Source organism: Rhamphochromis sp. 'chilingali', assembly GCF_963969265.1.
Source record: "Rhamphochromis sp. 'chilingali' genome assembly, chromosome: 13".
Lineage (NCBI taxonomy): Eukaryota > Metazoa > Chordata > Actinopteri > Cichliformes > Cichlidae > Rhamphochromis > Rhamphochromis sp. 'chilingali'.
Genome location: NC_137940.1, coordinates 6,222,476 through 6,250,338, shown reverse-complemented (window position 1 = coordinate 6,250,338; position 27,863 = coordinate 6,222,476). Strand labels below are relative to the sequence as shown.

At 37.2% G+C, this 27,863-nt stretch overlaps 2 protein-coding genes across 2 annotated transcripts; one reads left to right on the top strand and one right to left on the bottom strand.

The window, feature by feature from the left end:
- Window positions 1-211: 211 nt before the first annotated feature.
- tmem144b (transmembrane protein 144b) lies at window positions 212-7,178 on the bottom strand. The gene is made up of 12 exons (XM_080901609.1): window positions 6,481-7,178; window positions 6,193-6,366; window positions 5,912-6,034; window positions 4,994-5,093; window positions 4,798-4,878; window positions 4,571-4,649; window positions 4,308-4,387; window positions 3,592-3,710; window positions 3,262-3,381; window positions 1,812-1,909; window positions 930-983; window positions 212-707 (listed from the first exon to the last, which is right to left on the bottom strand). The coding sequence occupies exons 1-12, from the start codon at window positions 6,554-6,556 to the stop codon at window positions 624-626; spliced, it is 1,188 nt and encodes a 395-aa protein (XP_080757735.1). The 5' UTR covers window positions 6,557-7,178; the 3' UTR covers window positions 212-623.
- A 398-nt stretch (window positions 7,179-7,576) lies between these two features.
- Window positions 7,577-21,957, top strand: gask1b (golgi associated kinase 1B). The gene is made up of 4 exons (XM_080901935.1): window positions 7,577-8,597; window positions 9,529-9,746; window positions 11,180-11,406; window positions 14,022-21,957. The coding sequence occupies exons 1-4, from the start codon at window positions 7,712-7,714 to the stop codon at window positions 14,227-14,229; spliced, it is 1,539 nt and encodes a 512-aa protein (XP_080758061.1). The 5' UTR covers window positions 7,577-7,711; the 3' UTR covers window positions 14,230-21,957.
- Window positions 21,958-27,863: the final 5,906 nt, after the last annotated feature.

Genomic DNA, 27,863 nt, shown 5'->3' with positions numbered 1-27,863 from the left:
GCTTTCATGTCAGTCTTCACTGTACCTGTCCAATGAAGCCATAAAAGCACTTCTATGAAGTATGCATGTTCTGACCCCCCCAACCCCAAGCTATTCCATCCCAGAAAAAGCTATTCCATCCCAGAAATCAAGCACATCATGTTGACCATCTTTTTCTGCATACAAACCCCAGGAAATGTGAGAGATGCTATTGGTGGAATTTCAAGTGTTTTAATAGCAATTTTGCAGTATTCAGTCTAGCATTAACCATCTTTTTCTTACATCTGTAAAGTAGACCTCAGTGGCATATATACACAACCTCTGCAATGCTGGAAAAGCCAGTCCCGATTAGTGAAAACAGCAGCTGCTGTGTGATGCATTAAATGTGACATTTGTGCTATTTATTTGTTAGTAACAAACCAAATAGATTTTCAAAGTCCAGACGCAAATCCACTTTAAATATTTTCCTAACAGTTAACTGCAGAGCATAAGGTTTCTGCTATGCAACTAAAAAGGTTTATAATTATATTTCAATTTTTCTAAACATGATTTAATGCATTTATAAAAAGCAAACACTGCCTTTTCTCCTCACTGATACAGAAAACAAAAATGGAGAAAATTAGATGTTTGACTGTTCTGCATTATTAGAGATTTGATATGGCAGTCAGCACAGATCCGGTCAGCACAACACATGAGGCCAATGAGAAGATCAGGCAGTTCGCCAAGCCCTGCGGAAAGAAAGTGGGAGAAGTTAATCATCTGAGGATGATTTTTCTCAGAAACATTTAATTAAAAATTCCTCCTTTTGGGATGGTAAATGCCTTCCTGATCAACTGCAGTTTAACTTGATATTGTTTAGAATCTCCCCTTTGTAAACGGCACACTTACATGCAAGCCTTTGAGCTACTGTACAGTCAAGAAACAAGACTAGCTAATATTTTGATCGTTACCTTAATCTCTTTAAACACCAGGCACCCCCACAGAGCAGCAACCAGACCATAGCCCTGAAGAAAGGAAACCAAACAAGCTGTTTGAGCTTAGACCATTGACTTGATGAAACTAAAGTACCAGCTTAAAAGAACAGGATATAAATGGGTTAGCCATTTGTTCCAACAGTGTCTGATCCGTTTAGCACTTTATGCTGTGCATACACATCGAACATTCACTAAAGGTTCAATGCAATAGACAATCTAGATTATGATATTTAAGCCCTAATGGCTTTTTCCATGTATGAAGGATACACTTAATTGATCTTGTTGCAACATGCTTTACCCCAGCTACATTGCTTCTGGGGAAATGCAATTTGGTAAGAAAGCTGCAAATCGTAGCTCAATAGCTTATGTCTTCTGTGTTGTGAGATGTCATGATCCATGTGCTCAGGTGTTTTTTTTTTTTCCCTGTTGTCAAACTGATCTCCCTGTTGGAGTTCATTCTGGGGGGAGTTTTTTTTTCTTTTCTTTTTTTTCCTTCCCCCCCTCTTCTTTCCTCATGTTGTGCATTTTCCATTGTTTCAGTTTGGGTCGCTGCTCGTGCTAACGACCGGTCAGTGAAACCTAGCCTGACCTGTCTCCCCAATGTGATGTTTTTGTATTGTATACAAAACAAGGTCGACAAGGTATCATCTTAATTGCCCTTGGGGATAAATTAAGTCTCTCTGACACACCCTTAAAATGCTGTCAGTATTTTAGATCCAACTTCTTTTGAAAATATTCATGTAATGCAGAACAATGTGAAAACCTTCAATATCAATCTGCAGTCCAAGTGGTTTCAGAATGTTCATTGTTTTACTTATTAATTGAATCCTCCCAGCTGTCAGAATATGTTGCACTTACCACTGTGACAATTGGAAATGTAATGACAGAATTCAGGTAGTTATTGGCCAGGAACCAGCAGTATGTCCCAATTGCCCACATCAGTCCAGACAACAGACCTGAAGAGCAAGAGGAGACCGTAAGGTACTTATGTTTGAGTAAAAATGCATTAAAAACAAACAAACAAACAAACAACATTCCTATGATTCCTTTGATCTAGAAAGGAAAAAACAAAACAAAACCAAAATAAGAGATTAGCAATATGAACACAGTGTGTGTCTATGAGTCGCCACAGGACAAGTGACATGCCGTTATATGATCTCCCTATCGGAAGATTGTTGGCAGGAGGTCTTACGCAACATAAATATGCTTTTTGTTAATTTCCGTCATTGCCTAATTCAGTATAAAATTGTACACAGGTTACATTACTCAAGGGAAAGAATTCACAAAATGTATCCAGACTGCTCTCCCTTCTGTGAGAAATGTATGACACATTATAGAAATCTGTTAGTTTTGTACTTTGTCCAAGGCTTCAGGGTTTTTTGTTTGACATTTTCACCATTTTCACTCTAATATTCTTAACCCCTACATTTTTTACTCTCTATGTATCTTTGGAACTAGCTTGGTTCTAAAAAGGTACACATCTCAGGGTGTCATAAAATATGCTATTTAACCAAAAAAAAAAAAAAAAAAAAAAAAAAACCTGCCATACCAAAACCACACAGGAAGAGGTTAAAATTAGCTTTAAAAGATTTTTTTCCCACAAGATTGACCTGCTGTGTATTTTTGGGTAAAGTCTTACCTTTTGTGTCTAGTCCATCTGACAACCCTGACCATTGAAAAAGTGACAGTAAAGGGCAACCTGGCACAATAAGTAGTAATAACAGGGTGACGCTGATCGACTGCCAGTATACAAGTAGGGTGTGAACCTGAACTCAGAGAAAGTAAACAAAACTATGGAAGCTTGTTTCCACTTTTTTGCCATACATACATCACATAATCGCAAAATTGTAACTATTCAAAATTGGAACGCTGAGAAAACAATTAAAAAAACAAACACACACACACACACACACACACACACACACACACACACACACACACACACACACACACAAACTTTAAACTTCATGTCACTGAATATACATTTTAGAAAAATTTGGACTGACATTCCCCCCTCCAGTCATGGGAAAGGAAAAAAAAACAAACAAAAAACAAAACGGCTACTGAAAGCTTTCATACAAAGTGCATGTTCATAAACACTGGAGAAAAAAAAAAAGGCTAGAGTAATTTAAAAATATAAATTCAGTCTCTTCAAGGAAACACATTGATTGCTTGTTCACAATAAATCATCACTCAGTAACCTGAGTAGAATTCCAAATTTGTTCCAAGCAGCCCAATCATTAATTACTAAAGATCACGGTCATACAATAGGCTTTGGAAGAGTGCCTTTTCAGAAATAATGTTCTACCTGGAAGTACAGCTCTGGAGTAAAGCTTCGGCTTTGTATTCATGGCAGCGCAGTAGATGGCAAAGTACACAGTGCTTGCAATGAAAATACCACAGCAGTGTGCATGAACATAGTCGAGATCTGTGATAGAAAGATAGAAACGGGAATTAAGTTGGAAATATTACACCTGGTTCTCAGGAGGGACTAGTATTTCATCAAGCAGCAACTGGATCCATCCTTATATCTATGATAAATGTATTTTCTTCAATACTTCCTTCAAGCCAGCTTTGCCAAAAAAAAAAAAAAAAAAAAAAAGTGCAGCATAAAGTGGTACCTGAGTAGAAAACATACCATAGACACTGGATTCATAGAACATGCTGTCATGGTGCACAGAATTGCTCTTAATGTACAGGACCGGTATGATGGAGAAAGCATACATGAGGCCCGCCACAACAGCAAGGAGAAAACCACTGGTGAAAAGGAGGCAGAATACATTGAGGAACTGGATGAAGAATGCATTTTAAATCTCCACTGATACATCATTCAATTTCTATGGTTAATTCCAAGATATTGCAAAGAGCCGATAAAAACTGACAGTGCTTGGGTAAATGGGTATGCAGGAAAACACTGCACAAAAGTGATGTTATTTTTGCACTCTGTTTTTTTTTTTACATTTATTGAATATCGGCTGTGACTGCTACATTTACAGCCTGGTGCTCACATTTTAAGTCTTTTTCTGCTGCTAAAACAAAAACTCACAGTAAGAGCAAGGTTGTCATGTGTGAAACTGTTTTTAGTCATGACTTAAAACTTGTTACACCTAAAAACCACACTGGCAGGCAGCTTCTAAACAAATAACTAAGACCTTCATTTAAAAGATGCAATGTAAATGAATTGTTTTACTTTTTATTACTTTTTCAATAATTAAAAAGCGTAAAATTGTATTCATTCATCTATGATTTAAAATCCATGACAGAGTGGCTGCTGTAGCCATTGTTTGTCAGCAATGAAAAATGCTAATAGTAATAATGCACACATCTGAGAGGCTCCTATTGAGATGAGCTCACATGAATCGTTTGCTCTTTGGTCCAATAGTGTCGATCCAGGATTCAGAGGAATTTTGTCCATAGCTTCCTGAATTTGTTCTCTGCAAAGAGAAACATCGACCCAATTTGTATGTACACCACACAAAATACATGATAAAGTGATGACAGGCTTTAAGACAAAGTAGTTTTTGCCTTGAGTGAATAGGAAGAAAATAAAAAGAAAGTATTTTCTAAAATCAACCTACTTCGACAAGCTGATAAAAATAAGTCAGTGACACACTCACTCTGTCAATCAGTAATGGAATTGTTTCTGAACTGTGAAGTAGCTCTACATCCGCTTTCACAAAGAAAAAGATCAGCCCACTGCATCAAAGGAGGAAAAAAAAGTGTCATGTACATCCAGCTGATATGGTTTGAAAAATGACAGCAGCAGACAGTAGCCATCACTGTTTTTGGGTGGGGGTAAATAAACAACACAGGCTGGGTCATTACAATTCCAAACGCGGTTTACCTTAGCAGACACAACCCAGCTCCACAATAATTTAATATTGGATGTGAAACGTTCTGTGCAGCAATCCCAAACCAGCCAAATCTAGGACAGACACAATCAGTGACCAATTCAGTTATTTTTCATTCAATCCAAGTCATGCAAAGACAGGATTATTTTATTTACAATCCAGAGTGTACATTCCATTAACTCAACTCACCTTGAACTGGCCCAGCCCATCAACAAATTAGAGGATCCCGAAATTAAGATGCCAAGACCAAGGCCAATAGCTTTAACAAATGGAACAACTGCTACATTTCCTGTAGACCATATGGATAGATGGAAGAAGTTAACATGTAACTGTTACTGACAAAGTTAGGGTTGCACCATTTCCATTGCTATATCTGAATGCAAAAATATATTTTATTTATTCACTTCTCATTAGTACATGGAGTCTAACTGACCCAGGAGCCATTCCCAGTCCCCTCTGAAGTCTTCCCCAAACCCCAGCCTCAATTCATACTCAAGCCATCTACCCTCATCGACTATCAAATGCTATCAAACCTGAATGAGGATCTAGTGAATATCTGATATTTAGAGATATTCATGAAACAAACAGTCTGTGTCCATCTGTGGCACTTGATTCTGTCTAGTAAGGTATGGCAAAGATTATGATGAAGCAGCTTTCAATTCAATTCATTTTAAATTCATTTTTTTTAAAAACGTTTTGATCTGGCAAATTTGAAAACCCTGGAGAACTGCAATGTCCCAGTTCTTGCCTCAGCAACTATGTCACACTATTCCCTGAACAGTTTGTTGTTTAACAACATGACTAATGAATACTCGCCACTACAAAAGTTTTAGGGACATTTTGTATTGCACTCTAAATACCCATTGATCTGTTCAACGTTAAGCACATAGCATTATGAATTTAAAGCATGAAATTGGGTCACACTGATTTCACCCCTAAAACTGTTCACATGTCCAACAAGGGACTATCAATAACCTAATTTTAGAACAACATCCTGCTGGACACCAGAGTCCAGTTTCCGGAACCTTTGGCATTAAACTATTTGTTGTTAAATTAGAAAAAACAAACAAACAACAACAACCCCCCCCCCCTCAACTTCCACAATACCTGTGGCCCAAAGCACACCTCCAAGCATTGCAAATGGGCAGAACTTGGGTGACTGAAGCATCAAGTCTCCAAACATAGATACAACCCATATTGCTGCACAGGTAACCCACTGAAAAAACATACCTGTAAATAAAACACAAAGATAAATGGTCTCAAAACTTTGCAAAATAGTGTAGATTTTCCTCACTTGGAAAGTAAACATTTAAAATGGAGCTTTTGTCCAAAAATAACACAAATAAGAATATCCAAACTCTCAGAAAAATAAACAATTATATGCTCACCATCGCCAGTCTCTACTCTTTTGACAGGAACGAAGTTGCTTCCATACAAAAATACAGCAGCCATATTTGCAGTAATTCCATAGGCAAAATGTGAGATAGCCCTAGATGAGTTAAAAGTAATGTTAAATGATTCCAGTTCACCGGTTCCATCATTTTTGTAGCCATCTTCTGCACCTGTAAAGTTTTTACAGCAAGAGGTTAAAGAACAAATCTGACTTCAAACAAAAACTAACCTAATGCAACCACACGCAGCCCCTATTCATCACAGACCAATTATACTTTACAAACCTTCAGCGATATGACAGCTCGCAATCAATAAGGCAGAGACGAATAAAAGAAAAAGTAAGGATTTTGCTTGGAGCATGTTAAAACAGAATATTTGTTTTGCTTTTGATAATTCAGGTCTACAACATTAAAAACTGCTGGAGGCTGTCTGTGTCTGCAGTGGTAAGTCCGTCAGGTGCTGCCAGTTATCTAATCACTTTGTAACACAACAGCTGCAGAGGATGTAGCGCATATATGCATATACTTACAGACAAGAAAACACACAACCATGAGGGCTTGTTATCATGTCTGTTTTCTGGAGTAATTTATCTTATGACATTTAAAATAATGCTGTTTATAGTATTTGCTTATATATAGCCGACAGTGTATATATATATATATACGCATTTATTTTAACTATACATCGTCTAGTTTAGGCCTACTCTTTGTCGGCCATGAATGACAAGGAAAACAGCACTTGTAGTTATATTGACGAGCTCTGGTCACAACTATTGTAATTCAGAAAAGGAAATCCTGTAGGCTAAGTGGACTGGTGCGCCCACCCCACATTCTCCCAACACCTAAGGAAATTTTTTACTGCTATTGTGTCTCCACAACGTAAACAGCTTTGGGAGTTGCCATGAAGAATTAGGACAGTATACCACCAGATGTCGCCTGAAACGCATACAAATAATATGTAGCGATCAAATATTTAGTTTTAAACTATTTCATTTTCAACCTAGTTAATATGTTGTGTAGTGCTTAACTTCCTTATTTCAGTTTTTGTAAAATATGTCTATATCTCGCGTAAGTTCAAAAACACGTTTACATTACCCCTTATAAACCTTCATAAGGAGTTGTGGTGTACCCTAATGGGCTTCGATGTGGATTTTAATAGCGTGACATAGAAATATCAAAGGTTAATTTAGGGATATTGCAGTGCACTTGATGAAGTTTGAATATCACATGGCCTGTGTGTGTTTTATTTTCGGGGCTGAATTATTAATTAAAAAACAAAAACTTGATAATTTAGGCTCTCATTGGCCAAGTCTGTACCTGAAGAGAAGGAGAGAAAAAACTATAAGGTTTAAATTGCTTCTCATTTCCGAGAAGGGTGGTATCCAAGCATGACCCTCCATTCACTGCGCAGTTGTGCCCTCCATTCTACTCACAGAAATCCTCGGAAGTTTTGCGCTCCTCCCCAGTAAGAGTTTGTCGCAAAAAGGACAAAGTCGTGATAATGACATAAATTCTAATGGGGAAGTCTGACTTTTGTTGGCTAAGTTTCCCTATTCTAAAACTGACCGGCAACTTTCGCAGGTGCCCTCTTTCAAAAAGAAGTTTGATAATTGCGTCTGTCTGTGTAATCTATCTGCTTTTTGTGTTTTCACAAGTTGGATACTCGCAACTGCACCGGAGCCGAAGGATTGATGAGAAGTACCGGCACACCCGTGGATTGTATAATTTGGAGATCAACGATGGCCAGCCACACTCTCTAGACTTGCAGAACGATTCGAGCTTCATAGTCCCGACTCGCTACAACGTGGTGTACATAACCTTAAAAACTAAGCGTCGAAAACCAGCACATATAAGAGGTACAATCCGACCCAAAGTGAGGAGAAAAGTGAGAAAAAATAAGTCTTCCAATCTGTCTTTTACCCAGGACAAACGTCGCACTTTGGAGGGGGATGCGTTACAAATTAAGCGCAACTTTGCACCCATAACTTCACGGAAGGAAGCCATGGATGTTGACTATAAATCACTGGATATAAGCCATAAAATTTATAAACATGAAGAAGCAGACTCTCAGATTAGTTCAATTCGAATATACAGTCAAAGGCCGCCACCATGGTTCAGCGCACAGGATGTGAAAACCATGCGCTTTCTTGCGGATGCCAAAGTTTTGCGCATGAAAGAAGTCTCTCATGGATACGCTCTTTCGCTTCTGATATTTGAGGGTGAGACAAACGTTCAACAGGCGAACCAACAGCACGCAAAAACGAGCACTGTATGCGGAGGGCAATGTGGAGTCATCCACAGCCCGGTGGATACCACAGAGGTTTTTGCTTTTCATTTGGACAGAGTGCTGGGGCTTAATAGGACGTTGCCAGCTGTAAGCAGAAAGTTTCGCTTTTTATACGGTAGGTCATCAAGCACATGGACAAAGTTTTCTTTTTTGACACTTGTTAAAAATATACGGTTTTGTTTATGGTTATTCTAACTACATTGCCTGGTTTCATCATGCTAAGAATACTGTGCAAATGTCACTACAGTATCTATTGATATAGCGACAGAAACTGCAACCTACAGATTAGCCATACCATAAAAACTGTTTATTTGTTACCTTAACCCACTAATGGGGTCTATGTGAAATACAGATTCATTCAGGCTTGGAATCAAGAAGAACCTTGTTCTTTGGGGGTGGACACCAAAACGTCACCTGCACATTGTGTCCTCGTGGATGTGATATTTTTTTTTTTTTTTTTTTTTTTTTTAGGTCTTTGAGCAAGACTACCTAATCCTAATTCATATTCAATGGAAAAACATTATTCACATTGCTCATTGTCATTTTATAACATTAATAGTAAAGAAGGAACAAAAACTGAGGGAATACACATTTTATACACATATTCAGGGGAAGAGAGGACCAAAAAGTACTAACATCCTCCTTTTTCATAAATAGCGCAAATAATGTATTTTACATGATGACGTCACAAAGTGTCAGCCCAAGGGTTTAAACAGATTTCGGGGCCATATTCAGCTAGTGACAGGATACCTCTGCCCTCTTTCCTCATTTTCTTGCATAACCATTTTTTTTCCATCTATGGGAAATGTCTGTCTCTTTTTATTTTTAGCATAATACATTTAGAAATATTTTTACATGTCTATGAGTTAGTTCATTATTTGGTCTTGGGGTGCAAATATGATAATCGGTGTGTGGACAGTCTTCATCATTGCAGGGAATAAGTTCTGGTAACATGAGTGTAAAAAGTGTTTATAGACTTTTTCTGGTTAATAACAGAAACAGCTGCTAAAATCTAAGCATGTAATTATTCTTTCCTCCCTCTTTAGATGGGCAGTCCTGTCCAGTTGTGTCATGGGATGCATCTCTATACCCAGCAGGCCTTGCTGCAGGTTTGACCAGTTTGAAGTTAACATGGGGGGAGTACCAGAACTCCCTTAAACAGAGATGTTGGCAACAAAACATCAGCCCAAAGTCTGATTCTGGCTGCTCTGCAATTCATCACTATGAATGGAGCAAACTTGCTCTGTTTGACTTTTTGTTACAGGTAACTGTTAAAGAAAATGTGCTCCAATATCTGATTAAGAGAAACAATTCTCAGTGGTATTGTCATTTGGCTGAAGAGAGCTCTTGCTTCCTGTATGGGAGGCCTCAGTAAATCACATTTTATGAGAACTACTCATTTTACCCCATCATCATGACAGAGAAACCAAAGTAGACAGACGAATCTTAAAATACTTATTCGGAAACACTGACAATCTTTATAAGTTAAATTGTCTGTTGAGGTCATGGTGGCACAACTTTGATCATTCACATATATTTCCTCATTGTTACAAAACATCTTGTCAAAGACATTAGTGAACTGAAAAGAAACTCCTCTCTTATCACAAAAGTACTTTTTTTTAAATTCTGACTTAGCCTCTCGTTTTGTAGATCAAAATGCCTGCACACTAAAGTTAATGTAACTCATACAGTTCCTCTAACAACAACTAGCATGACATGAAGGAAACTGAGAATGTCTATATATATATATATTTGCCTTGTTTTATATTTCAAATAAAATAAATTTTAAAACCAATAATAACTTCCAATGAGTTTTAGTCTAACTTTATTATTATTAATATTATTGTTATTATTATGGCAATTGAGTTTTCTGTTAAATGTAACACACCAGCACCCTACAGTGTTAAGGCAGACGATCGTCTTAGATATTTGAATAACTAATAAATTCTAATTTTTCATCAAGTCAAGCTACAAATAACATTTGTATTTCTGTGACAGCTCTGGAAAAGCTCTGTTTTATTACTATTAGCTGCATGGATGCTTGTTTGCAAGGTAATAAGGATCTATTTCATTTTTGTCCAATTCAAAGCCTTACAAATGCTTATTCATCCAGGTTACCCTAAACCTCAGGCCTTAGAAAACCACGCCTGTGAGCAGCATTTAGTCCCATCTAAATCTATGTGTGACATTTCAGCTTGTCTTACTCTGACAGCACTGTCTGAAACCTCCACAACTCAAGTGATTTCACATAACGGATTAAGAATGGATGAGGGCTGTAGCTAAATATAGGGTTGTCATTCCCTGTGGAGAAGCCTGATATACTTAAGTGAGTTTCCTGTACAGTCATGTGACTCAGCAGTCTACATGACTAGTTGATGTTGATGTCCAGTAAACTAGTGGTACAATAGAGTCAGTGCAATTGCCAGCCCTCTCTAGGTTTGTATTCTTTCACTGCCAGCTGAATGTTATCTATTCATGAAATTATTATTTAGATCATGATAAAGAGAGATCATCAGAAATGCAAAGTAAGCCCATTCAGAGTAAAACTGTGCTTACCTTTGTCATTAAAAATATAAAAACGCAAAAGAAAACCCATTGAATAAGAAAACTCTGTGAATGCCACTCTGAACTGCACTCTTAGTCTCAAAATATCATCTCCAAACATTTAATGAAGAAATGTGTGAACTGTATTTTTAGATTAACAACCGCCTGGACCAGGGTTGCTGTGGGTTCAGGCCTCGGCAGCAGGATGTGTGCATTGAACTGGGTTACCATGCTAAATGTCAAGATGCTAACCACATACAGCTAGAAAACATCATCTACAGGAGCCACAACCCCAGACACCTGGTCTTCACCAACAACAAGGGATTCTTTGACCGTAATGAGGACAACTTGGACTTCAGGCTGTTGGCGGGAATCAAAGAGTAAGTTTGGAGCATTAACATGAATTAATAATTAATTAACCTGTTTAAATATATAATGTTTTAAAAAAACATTATATATTCCTACTACTATATATTCCTAGCCTAAAATACAGCTTTAATCCCTTGGCCATGCAGTGTTGAATAATGAAATAGATTATATGATTTGTTTATTATGAGCTATAGATCAAATTAATTTCAATCAGATGTTTACAAATAATTATATATCAGAAAAAGGCCAGAGGCTGAAACATGTCCTTCAAGTGATAAAGCTGCTGTTTATACTACAAGTGTTGTTTGAGCTTCAATGTCTTTAAAACGATTACACACTGAAAACTGTGCAAGCAACAAGTAATTGTGTAAATCCAGTTTGCTGTTTACATATAGATCAACTTGTTTAAAAGTAATAATTTGTCAGACAGTCTTCTACATTTGTAAAAAAAGAAAAAAATCTGCACAACATTCAAAACAATGACCCTGAGTTGTGTATTGGTACTTATTTTTTGAGATAAAAAAAATGTCCACACAGAGTAGGAACATCTGTGGACAGTCTGGATTTAGCTGCTTTCAGCAGCTGTTTTTCTCATTTCCGCCCTTGACAACATATTTGAAAATTTCCAGCACACTCAACAAGCATATTTAAATCTCCATCTGGGATCTATGCCAAATCTGCTCGGAAACTCTGAATTTGGTTCACAGTAATTGGCCAACCCACACACAAATCAGTGACTGCAGGTTGTGAATTTTTAAACTTTAAAGTTAAAAGTGTACTTTATGATTTAAAATTTTCAATTCTAACTTATAATGTTACAATACTTTAAATGTTAAAAAAAAAGTGGTAGTTTGCAGGTCGAGTGTGCAGTTTGTGAAGAAACACATGCCAAAAGACATCTTCTGCATTATTAGACATCCCATGATGAGAACACATCGCTTTATGCACCACAGGTCTATGTGGATTTGTAAACGTACACTTCACAGGCATCCCTTTCATTTCATCCATCCTTTTGATCAATAAATCAGGGACTCGCTAAGGAGACAGCAGAGAATCTGTGGTATGGCAAGAACATGTTTATGAATGTGACACATAATGTGAATCCTTGTTTTCACCAGCAAAAATGTACCTTCCATTCTGGCATTCATGTAAGATAAAGCCATAAAAGCTAAATTCTAAATAAAAGACGATGAAAGATCATAGGATACAATAAATATCTATTTTTCCCATTGTAGTGTACATTTCAGTGGTTTTCTGTAATGCAACCGTTCTCTGACTTGTATCCCCATGTGATGTCTGTGTTGTGTGTGTAAGGTCGGGGGCGGGTTCATTCCACTGCAGGGCAACCTGCATGTGGTAAATAAAATTTGAACTTGAACTTTAATTTCATGTAGATCAGAAGAGGTGTTATCTCGCTGACTTTTCTCAAAGCCAAAATAACCAATGTTTGACATTTTATTCTAAGCAAATTCTGAGCAGTAATGATACAAAGTTTATCTGAAAAATATAAATGCGTAAAAATCTAAACTCATTTAATAAATAGCAACCTGTTCATGGCTCTGGTGAATCTTGATTCTAGACAGGCAAAAACTGCACCTTAAAGTCAAATCACAAAACACTATCTCTAAGTAAGAGCACCACTTTAACTTTTACCATTGTTCATTCACAGTCATCTCGTACAGAGTAGGACAGGCTTTGTCCAATTGCTTCACATGATATACGGTTCTCACTTTTCATTTAATTTGTATGAAGGGAGCTTTTACCCACTCAAAAGCTATTAAAATGTCAAAAAAACCCATCAATGTGCTAAAAGTATGAGTAACCCGTCATTTGATTCAAGTGATGTTTTAGTTACACAAACCTCCAGTTATGTGATTGTATAAATGCAGTTTTTACTGCCAAGAAGAAAAAAGCAAAAACATTTCAGATTTCAAGGTTGCTGATGTACAAAGACAACATGTCATAACCACTTGGTATAAAATACAGACATTTAATTTTGCCATCTCTTAAATATTTTTTATGGGTTTGGCACTTCCACAAATTTATTTAATAGTCGACTTTAGTGAAACATTCTGTTATCATTGGCATCTTCAGACCAGAGGAACTGCAGGAACTGTTTAGCTAAATCACAATGTCACCACCTATGTTTACCATATCTATGAAGAATTACATTTTGGACATGCCTAATTCCATTCTGCAAAAATGAAAGTCAGATGTGATGAAACTTGTTGGGGAGTTTGGGCTTAGAAATAACCTATAAATAGCTACATGGTTAGAGTTTGCATGTTCTCCCCATGTTTGCGTGGGTTCTCCCCAGGTACTCCGGCTTCCTCCCACAGTCCTGTGTGGATAGGTTAATTAAAAAATCTAAATTGCCCATAGGTGTGAATGCGGGAGTGAATGTGAGTGTGAGTGGTTGTCTGTCTCTGTGTGTTGGCCCTGCGACAGACTGGCGACCTGTCCAGGGTGTACCCCGCCTCTCGCCCTATGACTGCTGGGATAGGCACCAGCACCCCCCGCGACCCTGAAAAGGAAAAGCGGAAGCGAATGGATGTTTAATGTATAGAATCTGCACAGTATTACAGTGTGACTACACTTCCTCCTGTTTCCTCTTATGCCTTTCTAGGTTTCCAGAGCAAGCTGTGTCTGTGCTGAAAACCAGAAAACTGAGGGAAAAACTTCTCCAATCTCTGTTCCTTGACGAGACATACTGGGAAAGCCAAGGGGGTCGTCAGGGCATTGACAAGCTAATTGATGTTATCGAGAGGCGAGCAAAGGTCCTCCTCACCTACATCAATGCCCATGGGATTAAAGTGATATCAATGAATGTGTGATGAAGATAAATCTTTCATAAATCTTTTAAATCTTTTAGAAGACATTGGGGCTTTATGCTCGAACATTTTATAGGTTGGTTGGGATAAGAATAATAGCAGATGTGTGATATTTTTTTAAATTTATATCACAATAGCTTGGTCATAGTTCCAATGAGGGACTTGCTAACGCTTCTTTGAGTAGCTGGAAGCTCAATTAGGGTCACACAACCCACACTGCACTGATAACAATGACTTTAATGAGTTTTTTTTTTTTAAACTTTGTGTACCTTGAATACAATCTTATTTTGTTTTTTGTTAGGTTTTTTTAAAAAAAAATATCTTTATTATTATTATTTCTTTTACAAAAGTTAAGAAGCTTTGCCTTGCCTATAATTTCCAGTTATTTAGGCACTTATAGTCACAATTAGAGCATGGACACAGTGACTATAAATTATCAAGTGAAAATTAGAAGTCATAAAATGATAATGATGATGAAAAAAGTTTTTACAGGATTCCATGCACTCCTGTGAAAAACCAAGAACACCCTATAGTTCACCTTGTAGAAAGTTGCAGCAAAAATCTTGGACTAATGCTTTCTGATATATACGACATTAATTCCAGAAAAGTTGGAAGCTCTTTAAATGTAAATAAAAAAGAATGCAATAAGTTTTAGATCTAAAAAACAAAACAGATTTTATTCACAATAGAACATCGAAAGCATCGAAACTGGTGAAATGCCTGAACTGCAGGGAGGCCAGTTCAGGTCCCAGTCTCTTCTAATACAAAACCATTCTGTTGTAATATATGCATTATGCAGTTTAGCTTATACATTCAAGGCCTTCTATGCAAAAATGGGTCCCCTGAATGGGACTTTTCAGATGTGCAAGCTGCCAGTTCTACAGACAGTGATCAGGGCCACTCAGTGATTTCAGGTTGCATCCAAAATCCTGTAGATCAGCAGTCCATAACTTTTTTGCGCCACGAACCATTTTATGTCTGACAATATTTTCACGGACCGGCCTGTAAGGTGACGCCGATAAATACAACAAAAAAACAGCACCAGTGTAAAAAAAAAAAAAAAAAAGATTTATTCATAACACATGGGGAAAGACCCAGGGGAACTGAGTTAACGATAAAAGCGATAAAAAAAAAATGCTAAAAAAACGATAAAAACTATAAATTTCACACCCAAGCCTCAACTCTTGCGGCCCCGTACCAAAGGACTCATCGACCGGTACCAGTCCGTGGCCCGGCAGTTGGGGATCGCTGCTATAGATGCAAAACAAGCCCAAACCATAACCCCTCCATCACCATGACAGTTGGTAGTTCATGGTTGGTATGAAATGCTTCTCCTGATGTTTTTTTACTTAGTGCAGATGTTCCACATGTCCTGTAATTCGTTCAGATGTAACTTTGCAAACCTCAGCTGTGCTGATGTGCTCTTTTTAGAAGAAAAAGGCTTTTTTCCTGCCAATCGTTCTAAACAGGTCATGAACATACAAGATTATGGCATTGTGCTTATACAAATCTGAATGCTCCAGACTAGGGACTTCTGCCTTTATAATGGTGGTGACACTTGGTGATGATCATTTAATCAAGTGCATTTGATTAGCAGCACCTGGAGGCTGCTTACCATCTTAATTCCTCGGGAAGCAGTAAGGGTGTACTCAGTTTTTCATAGTCCTGAGAAAGCTTTCTTTTTCACATGAGTGTATATGCACTATTATTTTAAATGTGCTTTCTTATTGTATTTGGTAGTGCAATTCGAACATGGGATACATCAATAAAAGTAACTACTGCTGATAGAGTTATATTTCTTGAGTGAGTTATGCATAAACATAATTATGTTTTACTGTGATTATAGAAATGGTTTGAAAATGATTTTGTCTTAGATAACAAAGCCACAATCAAAGAGTTATCATAATAAAATTTTATCTATAACATTTATCAGCAAATACATTTTTCCTACCTATTTCTACTTGATATCAATCAGGCCCAGACAGAAATAGTCTGTGGCTCAGAAATCCGATCCAGAGTGCGGAGTGTGCTTTTCAAGCTGTTGTAAACGCTATTCTTTGTGCTCTCAGAAATAGAGTCGATAGGGCTTTGTGGGCTATTTTCTCCTGTTCGTGCCTCGCATTCACTGTGCTGTTGTTTTAACCCTAAGCACCTGCATTAGTTTGTCAGTGGGTTTTATGCCTCTGGATGTTTGTCCAAGAAAAACCCCTCCAGCAAGAGCTGGAACAGTTTGCTCCTGTACCTACATTTGGTAATATAAGTGTACAAAACAAAAACATGTTTATAGTAATACAGATCAAGCCTTTACAGGTAGCTTCTTAAGTTAAAGTCTCTTCAAGTAGGCAAAAAGCATATACGTTTCTTTTTCACAGTAACAAACACATGGAGAAACAGTTTGTGCTTTAAATTAGCTAATAAAGAGGATCATTTGTGCAGAGGTTTAGGAAAGCTTATAAGGCTTATCTTCAGGAATGACTTGTTGAATGTATAACGTTATTCTGTCAGGTTCACACTTGTTTACACTGTGTGAACCAACCTTTTTGCTCTGTTTATGTTAAAGTTGCATTTTCTGTCTTCACCTCCTCTCCTTATCACAAGTTCTCTTCGTCTTGTTTCCATGGGGGCATGGAATTTGAGAATAATTTGAAATGGTTCTTCGAAGCTATGCCCAGCTGGCTGCTGGCAGGCCAGGCTAAAAACAAGATCCCAACAGAAGACTTCTTTATTGTTGCGACCTTGGATCAACCCTGATGACATCATTTTTCTCATTTCTAGCACTTGCTGTCCTCTGACTGTGTCAAAAATAAATAAATAAAATTAAAAAATGTAAATACAAATTCAGTGCCCACTAGCAATTGTGATATGACTGAATTTAAACAAACAAAATAAACAAAAAAACCCTAAACTAAATATAAAACAAACCATTGCCATCCCGCCAGATCATCTCATAATATGAAGTCTGACTTTAACCTCCTAAGACCCGAACTCTTCCACAGCATGCATTTTTAATTTCTCTTTGATATTTGGGCATATTGGGGCCCGATGAATGTAAAAACAAAGAATTACCAGATTTTTTTACCTTATTTTTGTTTTTAAGAAAAATAAGAGCCACATATGAGGATATTTGTTTAAAATTTTGATAGAACAGTAGCAGAATAATGTCCTCGTAAGTGGATATCAGGCCGTTGTAGAGCAACATTGAGTATTTTGGTCTAAATAACCCAAAATGTGATGTCCACATATGTGGACGGCAGGTCCTAGGAGGTTAAATATTTCATATTTATCCAATATTTAGTTTCCAATAGCTTACACCTTGTAATTTAGAATAATAAGCCATTTGTACCAGGTTAACAGTTTTTCCTGAGTTACTTGACATTTTATGGGCAGACATATATCCTCTTTTCCCCATGACATTTTGGGGAACATTTATACCAAGCCTATTGTTCCTAATACCATGTTTCCAAGCAAAATGAATAAAGTAATTTAAGGCTTACAAATCTTATTATCTATTGCAAGCTTTTTAATAACCCCTTTATGTCTTCTGTATCCCAAAAAATCTTTAGCATTACACTGCACTTCATTGTGCAAAGAGACAGCACCTGGGAGGTTACTGTGGGAACACTAAAGAGGTAGATTACATGGGGCGTTAACAAGAAAACTCAACAGATTGTCTCACTTTTGTCTACCTCAACACAAAAGCCAATAGACACAACAAAATGCTCCTGCCATGTTGACTCTACCACTGGTGAAGGACATTCTCCTTATGCTGATAAAGGAATTAAGAAAAAAGTTTGAATAGATGCCAACATATCTCAGATAAAGTCATGCCAACACTTGCTTCCTTCACCAAAAATACTTACAATCTGCCGCTTGGAGATTCATGGTTCATACACAAAGCGTGACAAAGAACCACCGTCTTTTCTGATTACTTTACCAGCATGTACAAACTTCTTTTACAGGACTGGCGTGCTGCCAAGATCTTCTAATCACATTCTGTTCTTGGTAAAAAAAAAAAGTTCAAGAGGATTTAACTCAGCTGTCCTGACTGGAAATATCTCATCCCACAAGTCTTACACTCTCACACTGAGTGTTTAAATTTCCCATCACTTGTCAGCCAATAAAACATCCATCTCCTTTCATAAATTCTTTTTCAGCTTCAGCACAGTACAGACATTTACTCTATATTATTCATTTTAAAGCAGACCAAACAATATAGTTTTTCCTGTTGTTATGTCTGCAGCTTTTGTGCAAAGCTAATTATTAAAATGCCAAACTTGTTATCCTGTGTCAGTCAGTGCATTAGTGGTCACTTATGCCATTTAGTTTTAAGAAATAAATAGTGTAATTCGATAACCCTCTGGCACAAATAAGTCAGTGAGCAAAACAAATCTTCCTTTTGAGTTATCACTGTTGCTCAAATATAAATATGTAAACTTAGATGGGTCTCTGTCAGGTAAGAATGAAACCAAATGAAATAGTTTAATTAGTGGTGATTGGATATTTGTCAACGATCCCTTTACACATTTAACAAAGAGAAAAATGGCTGAGAAACTTCCAATTCCATTTGGTGAATTTGGACATTTTTCTTTTCCTGTAATAGGCCAAAGAGGAAAAAAAACAAGTGAGCAGCTTCCTATTGTGCAATAAGGTTTATCTTTGATAACATCCAGATAGGATTATATGGAATAGAATCACAGTGCTGCCAGCCCCAGGAAAAAGAAAAAGAAATCAGCTCTGGCATGCATATATAAGCTCTACATTTCCTCTTTACTTTTTATCTTCCTAATTTTCAAGGAGGTTTGCAGGTCAGGAGCAGTGCAGTGACAGATCAGTTTCCCATGGCGTTGATTTAAATTCAGTTTGTTGCTCAAGGTCATTTGAGCAGGACATCTGAGGTCATGGGGAATCAATCCAAGTGTCAGTCACATGAGAGCCTCTGCAGCCATTTGCCTGCCCCGATTTTATTTTGCAACTGTAATGGGAGCTTTTTTTTCTGTACACCTAATGCTGGTATTAGCTTATCCTGACCCTGGGAAGAAGAAAGATTTACTGCATTATTGCTTCGATACAGTCAGTTACTTGTAGGCAAGGCTGACATGGTTTTATAGAAAAAAAAGAATCACAAAAAGTCTTGATCTTTCAATACAAATCATTGTGTGTTGGTTAGATGAATGCAGAAACTGAATGATGTGATGGTAGTTTTTGAGAGGGTTTTTTTTGCACCTGTGTTGAAGTCCTGTAGTATCTTAACACCTCTCTGCAAAAAGTGCAGTAAAGGCTTTAATCTTCCTTTATTGTGCATTGTCTTTGGTCTTTAAAATGTGACATTTTTAGTGACACAGTGGTACAGGGATTAGTGCAAACATGCATGCTGTGTTAAACTGTTGGGTGCAAGTGTGACTTGTCTGTCTCTCTATGTTCCCTGTCCAAGGTGTACCCTGCTCCTTGCCAAATGTCACCTGAGATTTATATAGAGTCTTCCTGATTCTTTTTAGACTGTCAATTACAGACAGTTAGGTTAAGTAGCTGACAGACGGATTAGTCTACAATTAATGAATACACTATTGGTGCAGATTTTATAAACTGTAGCTGGAAATGAAAAGTCATCATGCTGGTTGAAGTGTAAACCTGAGCAGAGAAATCTGAAGCTCTGGAACCAGATTAAAGGGATGAACGCACATGCTAGAGAATTGGGGTGAGGCATCCCCATGGACTGGCATCTCAAACATCTGCTCTCAGAGATATATGGGGCAGTCATGGGCTGGATATGTCACATTCTATATTTAGGCAGCTTGTGATGAGAGAGGTGTGGCATGTAGAGCATGTAATAAAGTCTGAATGAGATCACTATGATTGATTACTCATGCTATTTAAGATTTCTGACACTTGATGGGATTTATTTATTTCTTTTTTTTTACATTTTAGGCCCCCAATTAAGAAGGGAAGATAATGTAGGACCATCAAAGCCACATGCATTTAGCATCAGATCTATTAATGAGTCACTTGCTGATTATGAAAAACATGCACACAGTAAAGGTTTTTATAAGACTCCATGAACTTGGTGGTTGGTGTTACACTGCTACTTAGCGTTTCCTCTTTACGTCCTGTGCTCAGTTTGGCAACACATCACAGTGGTGTTCACTTTTCTAAAATATTTGCAACTGGCAAAAAGAACCTTCATTTCAAACCAAAATAACATGTTTCACGCCAGAGAATATCTTCAGCTACCATTTTTCTCAATAGCTACCTTCAAAGTCAGACAATCTTAGCAGTAAGGTTCATATATATGCATCTACACTCAGTACAAAAAGAAAAAAAATATGCAAAAAAGCAGCCTGTCATTACTTGTGCTTTAGTGTTCCCGATTTGAGAAGTGTCCCATTTTTAAACCCAGAAACCATCTCCCAGTGACCAAAACTCAACCCACCATCTCTGATGGAAAACATCCAGACAAGTGGGAGTAAAAGAAACAACTTGGATAGTCTAAAGCAGGCTCACAAAAGCTGCTTCGTAAAACTGACAACAGTATTTTTCTCTGAAGCTGATGCAAACATTTGTAGGCACTGATTGAAGATGTGAACAGCCTAAAGAAAAAAGCACCAAATATCCCTCACCTACTCCAATGGTCCCAGCAGCAGCACTTTGAACTCGGTTCGCCCTCCTTCACAACCTATTGAATGATCTGAAGCTTTGCAGGGAGAGGTGATTACTGTATATTCTTATCGTATACCATATGTTCTATACTATATATTTATATATTGATATATTTACATCAAAGCATTCTGCAATAGCGAAAAGGACCAACAAACAAACCAAATACCCCCCCCCCCCCCCACCACTAAAAAAAGAAAAGGAAAAAAACAAACAATGAGGGTTTTTTTCTTGAAGTGTATTTACATTTCTAAAATATTCACTTCATGCTTAAAAATTACAGACAACAGAAGGTTCACTGAGATTTCAACTATTTCATGTTCTTCTGTTCTCATCACTCTTTATGATGAGAACATCTTTAACCCGTTTGGTAGATTTACAAACCTTTAACTTGTCCTGTATTTTCCCTCCTGCATGTTAATGCTGGCATTTTATTGAGAAAAATAAAACCCAGTATTTTTTGGTAGCAATTTAATTCCACTCCACTGCCATTTTCACACATTGCAAGGCCAAACTGGACCACTTGGAAGGCCACTTCTCCCCCCTGGCTGCATCTTTGACACCTTTGATTTTCTTTGGCTTTTTGGCTTCCTGATGCATACAACTGCTTATGCTTTCAAACTTCATATTCATATTCACAAACTACAGAGAAACAGTTTCTCCAGAAAACTCTAGGTCAGAGTCTGATGTTTTATCTTTCATTTTTCTTATCGTTTGTCATTGCTTAATTAATTGATTTTTTTAACACGTTTGGTAACAAAAAGTCAATTTATAATGTTATAAGAGCAGACTATAATATTTACTAATAACTTTGCCTTAACTTTTTTTTTTTCCCACCAGCATATCTAATTTGAGATGTGCAGTTCAACATTGCATGAGACATTGCAGTTAAACTTGGTAAGTTCCACTTTAGTCTGAAAAATTTAGTGACAATAATGGGCTTGTGATTTACTGGGGATCATTCTGTGACAGCGAGGCAGCTAGAGTGATAAAACTCTTTTCCAAGTTGAGTCATTCCATTGCTTCATTTTGACGAGTCATTAAATAAAAGGGGGGCTCACATAAAACTGCGGATCACTTCTTTATAACTGTTTTCAGCTGTATTTCCTTTATGTTATTTGACCAAAAATCCACTGTACTGACTTTTATCTATCAGTAAACCTTTCTACGCATTTCATTTTCTGAGTTGTTGTTTTTCTTCATTAGTCGAGTGATAACAATTAAGAAACTCCAGCTTTCGAGAAACAGTGCGCTAAGTACATAAGCAGGAGTTTATTTAAAATCCATAACAGAGGTCTTGTTTCAACTCATTAATCTGAAAGACAACAGCTAACACAATAAAGTCCTGGGATGTTAATCCTTATGAAGGAGATGCTATTCTGGCAGAGAGCTAAATAGGAACAGGACCATGCATAAAATGGACACTGTGAATCCTTGGCCTGGGTCACTGCACATGTCTTTTAGACATAAAGAGGCCACAAATCTAAACTCGCCAGTTGCTAATAGCTTCTTGCAAAATGTTTTCAAAGAAAATGGGAGTGACAGAATAATTTAATGACTTAATAATCATATGCAGCGGAGATAAAGAGCATGTTTTATCACAGAAAGGGGAATGAAATCCTTTTTTTTCCTCCACAATTTTGACTGTTTTCAAAGAAATAAATTAAGTTTAGTCTGAGAGAAAGAAATAAAACATTAATGCTTCTATTCTTTAGGTCACTGTCTTTGAGTTCTATGAGTCAGCTTGATTAAAGCTGTTATCCTTCCTTAAAGCTTGTTTTAAACTTAGAAATTAGGTACTTGTATTATAATTGCAGTCAAAGGACTACTTCACTCAAAACCAGATGGAAGTCATAGGAATAGCTTTGTGAGATGCATAGAAAATTCACTAAAATACATGCATTTACAGAGAAATAATAATTATAATAATTACAAGTGCAAATTAAAATCTAAATGTACTTGTTTTTAGACACCTCTTGGACATCTCTATTGAGTGAAGATGGGTTGTATTTATATTAACTTATAACTCCAAATACAAACTACCACAAATACACCTTAACAGTGAGCAAGATTGTTGACATCTGGTAAAAGAAAACTGTTGTTGACAACTATTCACTTCTTTTACTGAGACTTTTTTGTATGATCCAGGGCTGTTTGAAAACCCCTTTCATTCCACAGCACTGGAAATGCTTCAGAGACCAGATGGACACTTTTGAAACATGATGAAATACGGTTTCACCAGCATATTTGACTTCCTATCATAAATAACAGCTTTCATTTCATAGTCCACACAAGCTGGGTCCACGGAAACAGGCATCACCTCATAAGCCCGCATGAAGAAGGAAGAGGAAAAAATGTGGCACCACTGTGGCCGAGGCAACGCTCCAAAAAAAATCTTCCATGGTGAATGTTACCCATTGCTGTGGAATCCAAACAGGAACAGCCTGGCCTTGAGTTGAGCAGACTCATAGAACAGGACAAGGAAATGACTGAGCTCAGCCTCAGGGCGGGGCAGGTTCAGACTAGAGGTCATGTAGTCTGGCTCACTGACATCATGAGGCAAGACAAACATAAAAAGATAAATCCTTAGTATTTCAGAAGTTGTTTAACCATAAACAGACTGGCCAATGTAAGTTTGCTGGTTCAAATGAATCAAATGCAACGACTTTTAATACATCAGAGAGATTTAAAACACACACACATACTCTCTAAGCTGACCTGTGCTAATCTATCCCAGTGGCATTTGTTATTTTCTTTTTCTCTGAGATTTGTGAGTCTGGTGATTCCTTATTGCTTTGCTGTTTTTTAAATACAGAATTGGTTTCAGGTGCATTTCAGAGATCTATTATTTTGGAGGTCTATTTTTAAACTTGCATGGCTTCTTGACTTCTATCAGAACTATCATCTCTGCGTCTCATTTTCTCCCCAGGCACCCCCCCCCTGTTTGTCTCAATCTGCCTCTCTCCCCCTGCCTCTCTCCTCCAAGTAAATGAGCGTTGATTGGGTTACTCTTTGATTCACATATACAAACACAACACTCATTATTGATGGACTGACTACATATCTAACTTTCTTTGTTCTTAATTAAATGTATTTTTGATTACACACCTGTATGTTGTTCTCTACCGATTTATTCTACTCTTTTAAAACAGAAATGTCCTGTCATCAGTCAGCTGATACATTTCAGTAAGCAGCTAATTCAGAAACATGATGGCAAGTTTGTATGACTTCAGTCCCCCCGCTGAACAGAGTCTGACATTTAGGGAAAGAAACGTGTGCTCCATATAGTTGAGCATTAAGCAATGCCAAAAATACATTTTTATTTAACAGTAAGACCAACAGCAACAGTGTTATACAGTTGTTCTACAGTCTAAAAACAGTCCTTTCCAGTATGAACATGCATAACTGCCTTGAGCACAGGAAAACAGTGCCACCTAGGGAAAGTTACAAGCACCACAGAAATGAAAAATTGTAGTTGAACTGTCTCAGAAGAGGTTTGAGTTTTCCACCCAAAAGATTCATACAGGCTCTGCATTTAGAGCTGCAGATGACCTGTGGCTACATGTAATTTAATAAATGCTCCAATGTCATTACATGGATAAGAAGCCATCATAATGACCATGTTATTAAAGTAAGCTATTAGGTGCTAAAGTGATTCTCAAAGGTCACTAATTACAGGAATGTTCACTTGAGCAGATGCGTGGATTTATGAATGAGGTGATTACAGTCACAATTGTGAAGCGTTGAGAAGAGTGTCAGGTCATTTAAAAGCGCTAATCTGCTACCCTCTAGTGGTTGGATGCGTGTAATGTAAGTTTTCTCATACTGTAGGAAAATCAACTCAAATTATAAAGGTTTAAATCAACAAAATGAAATTGGTGTAGAATTATATGAGCCAAGTTCTTATTGATGATAATTTAGCAATTTTTGCTAAATATTCACAGGTTTACAGGAAAGCTAAACGTGAAAATAGGAAAACAATAGGAAACAATAAACTTCAGGTGTCATCCACTGCTGCTCCTCTCAGAGTGTAAACCATTGTCTGAGAAATTACTTCAAGTTTCTTGTGTTAAGATTTTTAGCATTTCACAGCATATGCAGTATAAGCAGGGGCAGGTAAAAAGATTTTTTAAAAATGAATATAGGAAAGAAAGAAAAATACTCAGTGCAGTAAAGTTGGGGCACTTGAAACACTTGGGGAATTTTTAAAAGTAATCTAGGACAATGACAAAAGGAAGATAAAATAAACACAAGATATGAGACAATGGACTGTCAAAATAAAACAAGCAGCACTTAAACAGGGAGACACCTTACATGGGGATGATTTAAACAAAAGACAAGAAGACACTAGGGAGATTAAACCAATAAACACCAAATCACTGTCACAGGCTGGGTCAGACCCAACGTTTTGAGTTTTATTCTGTATTTTTGAGGTTCTCATGTTAGGTTGGTGATTATAAGTTTGTGTGTTATTCTTATTTAGGTTTTAGTGGAGGTTAAGGTTAGCTATTATTTATCATATGTTTCCTTAGTTTCTGTGTTTGGTTTCTTGTCTAGTCTGTCATGTGATTCAGGTCTGTTAAGCTTATGTTGTCATGTCTAAGCCTCCATGTTTCCTGTTTTGTTTTGAAAAAGCTCTGTGTTCATTGTTTTAGTTTCACTTTGGTGTCGAAACACTAATCTGTATCAGGTGTGTCCCCATGTGTTTCCCGTCCCCTCGTCACCTCTTGTGTATTTAGTCTGTGTGTCACTTTGTCTGTGCTACCTACTCCATGTCACGTCACCGTTATCCTAGTCGTTATCCCAGTTATTCTCGTAGTTAAAGCCTTAGTTATAAGTTATAGTTAGTGAGAGTTGCAGTTTTTTCAGTTTTCTCATAGTCGTCACACTTTAGTCTTCCCAGCATGTGTTTCGGTTTTGCTCATTCTGCCTTGTTTCATACTTGTGACTATTAGCGCCAAAAGAAAGTCTCACCTTGTGTTCATGTTTAGTTTTGTCTTCTCGCCTGTGTCTGCACCTGGGTCCTCCACACACACCCACACGGTCTGCCCTGCAGACTGTGACAAACACAATAATTAAAAGCAATCAAAAAGTTGTCAGACTGGAGCCTTGACACTAAATGTTTTCTTCATACAGTTAACAGTATAAAGGAGACTGAGATCAGAAACTGAGATCATGTAGGCTGTATTCCTGGGCTTCTAATTTTTAGATTAGATGATTTAAGAAAACAAAAACAAAAAAAGAAAAATCCTTCTCCATTTAAACCATGTCATACCAGCAATAAATTATTTCTTGCATGTCAAACATTGTTTCCATAGCAGCACTGGATGTGAGAAGTTGTTTCTAAGACACTTGTGTACATGAGTGCTGTGTATGCTTCTTTAGGTAAATTTTTTCTCTATATATCTTGTAAATTCTTCCTCTTCAGTGTTTCATCTTTTTTCATCTAATCTCTTGAGGAGAAACGCTTACCCTCTCCAAGTCTTTGTGATAGAGATACAGCTGTGTCCGACTAATGATCTACCAAGACCTGTCAACACCCGAAAAACGCTTCTAATGTGGTAGAAGCACAAATACCTGGACCTGTGTTAAGAGTAAGAGTTAAGAGTAAAAGTGAAAAACAGGCTCTGAAATGTACGCAGAGTAAAAAAGTTTTTTAAAAAAGTAAAAAAGTAAATAGTAGCTCCTTGAAAGTCATTTCTATCAGCTATTTTTATATAATAATATACAGTAATAATATTAGTAGAAGAGAATACTTAAAAAAAAAATAAAACTCAGATCCAAAATTTGGACATCAAACCATGACCCAGCTTGGATGTCAATATGACTTTCAACATTTGAACTTTGATCATTTTTTGGACATCATGTGGACGTCTATGACAGGTGCAGGCAATTTACCTGATTAATATTTGTAATATGTTTTTATTTACAGATATCAATGTTGTTGTTATCAACATAATACATATGAATATGGACTATTTATTAAAAAAATGTTAAAAAATGTTAAAATGTAAAGTAATGTTTAAAATATTTAGAAAAAACTTGGAATTCCTTTTAATATGAGTTAAAAGCATTTGTGTTATATACAGTCACGTTCATAAATATTGGGACATCGACACAATTCTAACATCTTGGCTCTATGCACCACCACAATGCTATCCAAATGAAACGAACAAGATGTGCTTTAACTGCAGACTGACAGCTTTTATTTGAGGGTATTTACATCCAAATCAGGTGAACGGTGTAGGACTTACAATAATTTGCATATGTGCCTCCCACTTGTTAAGAGACCAAAAGTAATGGGACAATTGAAGAACCCTTTCCCTAGTGAGGAAAAAACCCTTCACAACAGTTGGCCAGATGAATAACACTCTCCAAGAGGTAAGTGTATGTGTGTCAAAGTCAACAATCAAGAGAAGACTCCACCAGTGTGAATACAGAGGGTTCACCACAAGATGTAAACCATTGGTGAGCCCCAAAAACAGGAAGGCCAGTTTAGAGTTTGCCAAACGACATCTAAAAAAGCCTTCACAGATCTGGAACAACATCCTATGGACAGATGAGACCAAGATCAACTTGTATCAGAGTGATGGGAAGAGAAGAGCATGGAGAAGGAAAGGAACTGCTCATGATCCTAAGCATACCTCCTCATCAGTGAAGCATTGTGGTGGAAGTGTCATAGCGTGTGCATGTATGGCTGCCAGTGGAACGGGTTCTCTTGTATTTATTGATGATGTGACTGCTGACAAAAGCAGCACAATGAATTCTGAAGTGTTTCAGGCAATATTATCTGCTCATACTCAGCCAAATGCTTCAGAACTCATTGGATGGTGCTTCACAGTGCAGATGGACAATGGGCCAAAGCATACTGCAAAAGCAACCGAAGAGTTTTTGAAGGGAAATAAGTGGACTGTTTTGCAATGGCCAAGTCAATCATCTGACCTGAATCCAATTGAGCATGCACTTCACTTGCTGAAGACAAAACT

Coding starts and splice junctions, on each gene's coding strand:
- gask1b (XM_080901935.1), top strand. CDS start 7,712: ATGGGGAAGTCTGACTTTTGTTGGCTAAGTTTCCCTATTCTAAAACTG. Junction 8,598..9,528: donor AAAGTTTCGCTTTTTATACG/GTAGGTCATCAA, acceptor CTCCCTCTTTAG/ATGGGCAGTCCTGTCCAGTT. Junction 9,747..11,179: donor TGTTTGACTTTTTGTTACAG/GTAACTGTTAAA, acceptor CTGTATTTTTAG/ATTAACAACCGCCTGGACCA.
- tmem144b (XM_080901609.1), bottom strand. CDS start 6,556: ATGCTCCAAGCAAAATCCTTACTTTTTCTTTTATTCGTCTCTGCCTTA. Junction 6,367..6,480: donor GAGCTGTCATATCGCTGAAG/GTTTGTAAAGTA, acceptor AAAACTTTACAG/GTGCAGAAGATGGCTACAAA. Junction 708..929: donor TGGTGTTTAAAGAGATTAAG/GTAACGATCAAA, acceptor TTCTTTCCGCAG/GGCTTGGCGAACTGCCTGAT.